Below are 8,380 nucleotides of genomic sequence, written 5' to 3'. Positions count from 1 at the left end.
GAGAGAGATAAATGGAAACGATATTTACACCTAATCTTAGTTTACCTGCGAAATAGGAACACCCGAGAATCTCTAAACATCAAACCGGCAAGATTCTAAGAGGTTCTCAGCAGCAACATCAACTCCACACTGGGATACTTCTATTGCGCTCCGCTGACTTTAAACAGACAGACACCCGTCTTTACTTAGGGCATGGAAACAGACTACATGCCTGTCTCCAGAGACAGTGTGGATCTTAATTACGATTGGAGAGATTTTAGGTTGCGTTTTTACATGAAATTCCGAAAAATAAACATGCAGCACTTCCAACATCTAACAGTAATGTTTCTCTTCAAAACAAACTCAACTATTGTCAGTTGTCATCCGTTTTGACCCGGCGAAACATAGAGGGGATGTATTCTTTCTACATACGGAACTGGCCAGCTCAGTCCAGCGCCCGCAATCGTGGGAGCTGACATTTATATTAAGGATGAACCATTGATTTAACTTTGTCCTCGACTGTCACGGTGTATGACCTGAACAGATCATGTAAAAAGAAATGTGCAGAAAGTATGGGGAAAATATCCTTGTCCTGCCGTTGGGGAATTTCAAATAGATCCGCTCAGTATACGTTATCCACTCGACAATGCTACGCTAACTCAGATGCATCACTGATTTGGCAGGCAGTTATATATATTTATATATTATACACACAGAGAGACGCTGCCGCGAATGTCAGGAATGCATCTCTTTCTTGCCATTACACTTTCAAATGAGGGTTGGCCGGTGGGAGCCTGGAGCTGCATTACAGCGGCTTGCTTTGTGAGTGTCCAGGCAGTTGTCCCTCTCTCGCTCTCTCTCTTTCTCACGGGTTCGGGCAGGGTGCTCACACAGACAGTGTGTTGTGGTGGAGTATTTTTGGGGTGTGTGTCCCTCCCTCCGCTCCTGCTCTACTCACATAAAAAGGAACTTGCAGAGTGACTGAACTCGGAGCACTGAAGGTGTCAGCTCCAACAGGTTGCCCGAGCCGGCTCGCTGCCGATTGGCTTGTTGTGTGTGTGTGAGAGAGAGAGAGAGAGCTGGGAGCTGTCAGCTGGACAAGTCCCGTTTCATTCGATCGCCGCTCACTGGGGTTGCGGGGCTGAGAAAGGCTCAGACTTTTTTTTCTTTGTTATTGTTGTGGGGTTTTTTTTGGAGGGGGGGAAGGGGGCGTGTGTATGCTTTGAGATGATTTGTTCTTTTGCTCACACGTGAATGTAGGATCAGCACAGGTGGAAAGTGGCGTGAGAAGGAGAGAGAGGCTGTTTGGAAGTCCGTGCTATCGCTTAAATTCCTGGCGGCGTGGAGAGGCGCTTCAGTCCGCAGTTGCAGACCAGGCTGGTGCACACACACACACACACACAGACAGACACAGACACCCAGCCCACAGACAGAGAGGCTGCACTGGGAGCCAGGCTACAGCGACTGCTCTCACTCTCTCCCAGCTCTTTTGATTTCTTCCTGGTCCAGGGATCCACTCCGCCAGCACCATTTCTTCCAAAGGCAGGCAGGACGACCGTCCAGCTCTTACCCGGGGGGTCCGTAAGAAGCGGCTGGTGGCCGCCGCGGTGGCGGTGCTGATGGTGCTGCTGTTGGTCATCCTGATCCCGGTGCTGGTCAACTCGGCCGGGACCTCGGCCCGCTACGAGATGCTGGGCACCTGCCGGATGGTGTGTGACCCTTACGGCTCCAAAGCCACCACGGCGGCGGCGGAGACGGTGAGGGACCACAGCCTGATGCCTTTACCCACTTTCATCCAGGGACCCAAAGGGGATCCCGGGCGCTCGGGGAAGGCCGGGCCCCGGGGACCCCCCGGGGAACCCGGGCCGCCTGGTTCGGTGGGGCCGCCGGGAGGGAAAGGGGAAGCGGGGAGACCGGGGTTGCCGGGTTTACCGGGACCTCCCGGGCCCAATGCGGGAGCGATCAGCGCCGCTACCTACAGCACGGTGCCCAAGATCGCCTTCTACGCCGGCCTGAAGAGGCCCCACGAGGGCTACGAGATGCTCAAGTTCGACGACGTGGTCACCAACCTGGGCAACCACTACGACCCGGGCACCGGCAAGTTCACCTGCTCCATCCCCGGCATCTACTTCTTCACTTACCACGTCCTGATGAGAGGGGGAGACGGCACCAGCATGTGGGCGGATCTGTGTAAGAACGGCCAGGTGAGCCAGCCTTGCTTTCTCCCTCAGCCCCCAACTAAAACCTAACCATCCTGGTAACCCCTCTCTCTCTCTCTCTCAACTAAACAAAGCCCCAAGTTGGCCGCTTTGAACTCTTTGTGAAGGTAGGTGTGAATACACAGAGCCCAGCTCCGGGGAGTTTCCGATTCATTGATGAGTTTGCCATCGAGCTGACCGGCCTCCTTTAGGCAGGAGACCGTGGAAAGAGACATTGAGGCATACAGCGTGGAAACAGGCCCTTCGGCCCGACTCGTCCATCCTGACCAGGTTTCTCAAATTGAACAGTCCCACCTCCCTGCGCTCAGCTCATATCCCCCTAAACCTGTCCTATCCATGTATCTGTCCAAATGTCATAGAGTTGTACAGCGCGGAAACAGACCCTTTGGTCCAACTCGTCCATGCCGACCAGATTTCCCAAATTATTGTAGTCCCATTTGGCAGCATTTGGCCCATATCCCTCTAAACCCTCCTTTTAAATGCTGTAATTGTACCAACCTCCACCGCTTCCTCTGGCAGCTCATTCTACACACGCATCACCCTCCGCGTGAAAACGTTGCCCCTTAGGTCCCTTTTAAATCTTTCCCCTCTCACCATAATGTCTTTTAAATGTTGTAATATGTGTTGTTAAAAACATGTTCGGTTCAGGAAGCGAATCGCTTTGATGCTGCCTTTCCCCGCCATGTCAATATTAATAACGAGGTAAAAGCAATGACTGCAGATGCTGGAAACCAGATTCTGGATTAGTGGTGCTGGAAGAGCACAGCAGTTCAGGTAGCATCCGAGGAGCAGCGAAATCGACGTTTCGGGTAAAAGCCCTTCATGAACGAAGCGGCCGACACATTTGTAAGGAAAAACAAATCCCTCATGTTACTGAGTGAGTTGGTACATTTCGGTGTGAACAAGTTCAACGGTTTATGGCAAAGAGTGTTTTGGATTAAAATGATCAATCAGAAAAACCAATTGGACTGCAGATAGGCATAGTGACCGAGAAACATATATAGGACGATGAAAACGGGCTAAACAAACCAGAGCTTAATAAACACGGAAGGTGAGGGGAGATGGAAACACCAGGTCTTGTATTACTTTGTGAAATTTCCCCACCTTTCTGCAGGTTCGAGCTAGTGCCATTGCCCAGGACGCTGACCAAAACTATGACTATGCCAGTAACAGCGTGGTGCTGCACCTGGATGCAGGGGATGAAGTCTACATTAAACTGGATGGTGGCAAGGCGCACGGTGGCAACAACAACAAGTATAGCACCTTCTCGGGATTTATAGTCTACGCAGACTGAGGGAAGAAGCGAGCAACAGAAAGAAGCAACCAAATCAAATCACCTCCTGCGTGAGCGACTGAGGGTGGGACACCCGCGGCCTGGCCTAAACAAACAAACAAAAAACAAATGGCCGCTCGCCAGATGTGCTCCTTACTTCTGGATACAATCAGCCGTTGTTTTGTTTTTAAAGCTTTTTGAAACATACTTGCGTACCTCGAAAAGACCATGCCCATGTCAATTGGTTCAGTTTGGGTTAGTGCGCCCAAAGCAATTTCTCAGTGTTATTAGCGTTGTGTTTGTGAGAGGAAGTCCGTCCAATACTGAGCACAGTGGCCAGTCTCTCTATAAAACCTCAAGATCGTGCGGGAGGATAGAAAAAAAAGAGCAAGATTTTCAAGTGTTCCTCATTTTCTGATGCTTTGGTATATTGAACTCACCGCTTTATCCATTTGGTTGTCGTGATTAGCCATTTCTCTGCTTGGAAATCCACATTAATCGCTGTGGTGAGCAACAATTTTCTAACAACTCTTCTGGTTGCATTGTTAAATGAGTATGCTGCTTTTTTTTAAAATAAGGTCAGTGTTTGCCTACTATTAGAGTTATTCATTTAACAGACAGATTAATATAAAGACTAACGTGCGTGCAATAGATGCTGTGCAGCTTTATGATTGCTGTGGCATGAATTTCAAGTTCGATATATACATGTATATGCAATAAAATGCCATAGATTTTTAAACTAAATCTTTCGATCATATCAGTACTAAAGTGTTCAATATTCACCACGAATCCCTGCAACCTTAGCTCTTTCACATTGATCCGGCTGGCCTCAATTTGATTTTCCCTCAACATTTCGTATATACAATCCGACCTGATTAGTGGTAATAAAGAAATGGTTCAAAGCAGTCAACCTCGCGGGCTCCTTCGCAGTACACGGATGATTTAACACCATACAATCCACTTGCCCGCTGAGTACCTCCACCACACACATGACAGAAACGGTGGTATTCCATGGAAGCAACTATGCAGCCAGCACTATCTGTGTTCCAAAGTGCTTCCAGCTATAGGCCCCAATGTTAAATTCAGTTAAACAAACATATTTTACACTTAATTACCTCCAAAACAATTTAGTTTAAGAATGGACTTGGCTGGTGTTAAGCAGACATTTGCTTTTCCAACTTATATTTTAATTCCACGCTGTTTATTAGAAAAAAAAGTTACTGTTTGGGGCCCAAATTACTGTTATACAACGTTGCTGTTCATTAAAAGAGAATACAACACCTTCAATCGTCTGGTTTGTTTTGTTTCAGCATTGAATTGCTCTTTGATTTGATGTACAAACAGCATTACGTCAACATATGAATATCAAATCCGATAATGTATAGGCAAATATTGTCTTACAGTCTGGGTCAAAGGTTAATACCAAATTGTTTTCTTTTTCCTCAAATAATTTTCAACAAATAGTTAAACCAGGTTTAAGATTCCATTGCCTCACTCGTTTAAAATAAAGATTTGAAATAATCACTTTTTTGATTACAAATGAATTGTTTATTCGGATTCGATTGCCCTTCACGCTGTTAATAACATGGTGTTCTTATTCAAATCTGAAAGTTATTGATAAGAAAGAAGCGAGAAGATTCGTTGATTAACATTTGAATTGTCTCGTCACTTTACCGGGATCTCGGGACAATTCACGCTGGTCTTCAGCAAACAAATAACTTTTAAGGACCGCCATTATTGCCGTATTGGCATGTAGTTTATCGCAGGAATATTGCATACATTTAGGCTGCATACATGATTGACGCCAGCCTTCTGCATAGCACTAATTGTCCACATTGATGAAGGCAAGCAACAAATCAAGAAACTATCGCCCGAGTTAAAATTAGCCCCCACTGGGCTGTTTAATCGCTTTAATCTCCTTCCTATTACACTAAATTGTATGATCCACCCCATTAACTTTGCTCGACGTTTCCTCACCCAAAACTATACAGCAACAGATCACCACAAAGCTCTCAACACAAGTCTTTGCCCCGATTCAACACGGTTTAAGAATATTTCATTACTTCTCCTTTATGCTGAGCATTACGATTTTATGAAGAAGGCTTAAATCAATTATAATTCAGTCTATCAGAAAACACGTTCTTTAAAATCAACTGTGAATTATTTCTAAAGATTCGGACAGCGTTCATTTAATTATTTGAACGTTAGCCAACGTTTGGGGTTTTCCACCAGAATCTTGTCGATGGCAGACTGAGGGATGCCTCTCTGCTTCATTTTCGGGACAATGTTGGTGAGAATGTGAGAGAAGCCGTGCCCTCCGTACTTAGTTAACCTGTTCTTGGTGTGAATATCATGGGCCATGAGCAAGTTATCTCCATAACCTTCATCAGTCAAGAAACGGATCCTGAAAATAATAATTGCATTTGCTGGTCAACTCAAGTCAGGACATAAAAATCGAAAGAACTGCGAAAGCTCGAAATCAGAAACATGAAATTTATGGAAAAACTCATTACGTCTGGCCGTGCAGAGAAAGCAGACTTAACGTTTCGACCCTTCTTCAGAACGTCCTTGAGTTTTTGCTGAGTTTTTTTCCAGCAATTCCTATTTTAGTTTCAAGTCAGGACATTTTTTCCTTATTCAAATAGCAACCCTTTTCTGGTGTCCCTCATGAAATCTTCTTTGTACGGTCAGGCATAGTGTCAATCCTAAAACAAAATATACATAGCGCACGAATTCCCAATCAAACCACTTAATAAAAAAAACCTAGCATTTATGCAGCGCCTTTAAGTTGGCTAAAACGTCCTATTGCACTTACATTACCCAGCAACATCTGCCATGATGCCAGAGAAGGACAAATTAGAGCAGGGGATTGTGGAGTAGTAAGGATTCTATAAGAACGAGAGAGAGGAGTGAGGTCTAGGGAGATTTCCCGAGTTGAGGACCTGGGCAGCTGAAGGCATCAGCAACCAAAAGTAAGACCATAAAAATCGATTTTTATGACCAAAACTGAGCAGCAGATATTTTAGATAGGCCAGCCAAAGTCATAAAAATAGGGAGGGAGAAGGAATTTGAAACAAGGATCAGAAATCCAACCTCAAGACATCGCTCAACCTGAAGTTAATGTCGGTCAGCAAGCACAGGGCTCATGGATAAATGGAAGCTTGTTGCGAATTATGATATGGGTAGCAGCGTTTTGGATGTATTTATGTTTACCGCCTGTCAGCAGTGCACTGTAATTTAGTCTAGCGGCAACAAAAGACATGAATCATGTTTCAGTCGCAGATGAGCTGAGGCATGGCGGAGTGGGACTCTTCGAATTACCTTGAAGAGCTGGATTTCTGAAGTTGCTATCCCTCAATCCTGAGTCCTTGCAGCAAAACCAGAAGATTGATCACTGTGCAGATGCTCGTGTTGATGTTAAATTAATCGAAGGTACTATCAAAAAGACCATGGGGCTTAGGAAAAAACAGCTTTGGTTAATGCAAGACATTATTTAATCCCGGTGAAATAGTGTATACAGGAAATAATTCCCAAGCTTGTTGCATGTATTAAAGAAAAATTCCCATGTTGCAAATCCAAAGGAATCACAGCCAGTGACAATGAATGAATGTCAAGCGACATGTACATGAATTCCTCACCAGTTTTCTTTTAGGTGTTTAATGTAGTTAACCTTGCCATGAAGATATAATCCCTTATTCCTTTGGTTTAAAGTATGAGTGCGCTCAAGATTACATCTTCATCGTAAAAAGAATGAAACTTCCATTGAAGCGCGCCGCCCTCTTTTATTCTACACTCTGATGTGCAGTGAACTAACTTTGCTCTCCACGTCAAATGTTGAGCCGATTTACCAAGCAACAAGCACCGTCCACCTCTCGCCGAAAACCATGTACACTCTGCAGCGGGCAGTCAGCATGTTTCTCTACGGCAAGTTGTCTGATATCAATATTTCGCAGTAGGGCACTGTGAAAAACTTGTTCGAATGTGTATTCTACAGTTAAGAGTTCGCAAAGTAAATGCCATCATTATAACTCCGATGTCATTACGGGAAGGAAGATTACTTGGTGGAGAAGAAGGGGCAGCGCTCAGAAAGCTTGTGACTATAACCTGGTTTAACAACTGAGATTAATGCAAAGGTTAATGTTTACCTCCACTAAACATCAAAACTTTCTTTCTAAGGTGTTCGAGGCGATACCTACCAATTGATCCTTTCAATGTCACAAGGCATGTCCACAACAGGGCAAAACGCATAATTCAGCAATTCCACGCCGAATAGGTCATATTCCAGGTAACTTCCCAGTTTAGCAAACTCCAACAGTTTATCCCGCTCAAGTATGGTCCTAATAAAAATAAGGTACATATGAAAGTGCATGTCCAAACCTACGATTTCAAAAGTGAACTCTATTCTAACGTATCGCCCAGAGCCACTTCATGACCAATGTTCATCATTTTCTCTTCCCTTGCATGCTTCGAAACTGATGTGGCTCTCAGGTAGTGTCCTATCAACCCAAATATGAAAGGTTGAATTATACTAAACCCCAGCACCTTCACGAGCCCTCTGAACATTAGAGTCTGCACCGATCCGTTCTAAGCATTAAAATAGGGCAAGTTTCACTGGACTCGACAACACCAGGGATGCTGCCGGCCCCGAAGTTCACGATCAAGAATCAAAACGATGTTCTCTATCCTTAACCTAAATATACTTTTAAAAAGTTCCTGGTGGGACATACTGGGTCACCTGGACGGTGTTCTGACATTTTTCGATCTAAACCTATCCCTCGAACGCAGTTTGCTTTCTCACAAGGTAGCGGAAGGAGTTTATATTGGTTTTGAAAGCCTGAATGGAATCCCTTTTGTCAGAATGCTACTAAAACAAGATTAATCGATAAATTCTAACAGAGCCCAACGTTTA

The 8,380-nt window shown here is 44.9% G+C and overlaps 2 protein-coding genes across 2 annotated transcripts; one reads left to right on the top strand and one right to left on the bottom strand.

Annotated features, from left to right (window-relative positions):
- The first annotated feature begins 1,043 nt into the window (after window positions 1–1,043).
- Window positions 1,044–3,513, top strand: LOC122547137 (complement C1q-like protein 3). Its single transcript, XM_043685722.1, has 2 exons — window positions 1,044–2,183; window positions 3,313–3,513. Exons 1-2 carry the CDS (start codon window positions 1,599–1,601, stop codon window positions 3,490–3,492), a joined length of 765 nt encoding a protein of 254 aa, XP_043541657.1. The 5' UTR covers window positions 1,044–1,598; the 3' UTR covers window positions 3,493–3,513.
- A 1,483-nt stretch (window positions 3,514–4,996) lies between these two features.
- On the bottom strand, window positions 4,997–8,077 carry LOC122547138 (phosphotriesterase-related protein-like). Its single transcript, XM_043685723.1, has 2 exons — window positions 7,668–8,077; window positions 4,997–5,875 (listed from the first exon to the last, which is right to left on the bottom strand). Exons 1-2 carry the CDS (start codon window positions 7,838–7,840, stop codon window positions 5,665–5,667), a joined length of 384 nt encoding a protein of 127 aa, XP_043541658.1. The 5' UTR covers window positions 7,841–8,077; the 3' UTR covers window positions 4,997–5,664.
- Between the last annotated feature and the right edge of the window lie 303 nt (window positions 8,078–8,380).

This window comes from Chiloscyllium plagiosum, unplaced genomic scaffold (assembly GCF_004010195.1).
Source record: "Chiloscyllium plagiosum isolate BGI_BamShark_2017 unplaced genomic scaffold, ASM401019v2 scaf_10921, whole genome shotgun sequence".
Lineage (NCBI taxonomy): Eukaryota > Metazoa > Chordata > Chondrichthyes > Orectolobiformes > Hemiscylliidae > Chiloscyllium > Chiloscyllium plagiosum.
Note: the sequence above shows the minus strand (reverse complement) of the source record. Positions and strands in the feature narration are given on the sequence as shown.

Bases quoted from the DNA above. Each gene is read 5' to 3' on its own strand.
- LOC122547137 (XM_043685722.1), top strand. From the start codon at position 1,599: ATGGTGCTGCTGTTGGTCATCCTGATCCCGGTGCTGGTCAACTCGGCC. The intron at 2,184-3,312 runs GTGAGCCAGCCT...ACCTTTCTGCAG, and splicing joins ATCTGTGTAAGAACGGCCAG to GTTCGAGCTAGTGCCATTGC.
- LOC122547138 (XM_043685723.1), bottom strand. From the start codon at position 7,840: ATGCACTTTCATATGTACCTTATTTTTATTAGGACCATACTTGAGCGG. The intron at 5,876-7,667 runs GTAGGTATCGCC...TATTATTTTCAG, and splicing joins GACATTGAAAGGATCAATTG to GATCCGTTTCTTGACTGATG.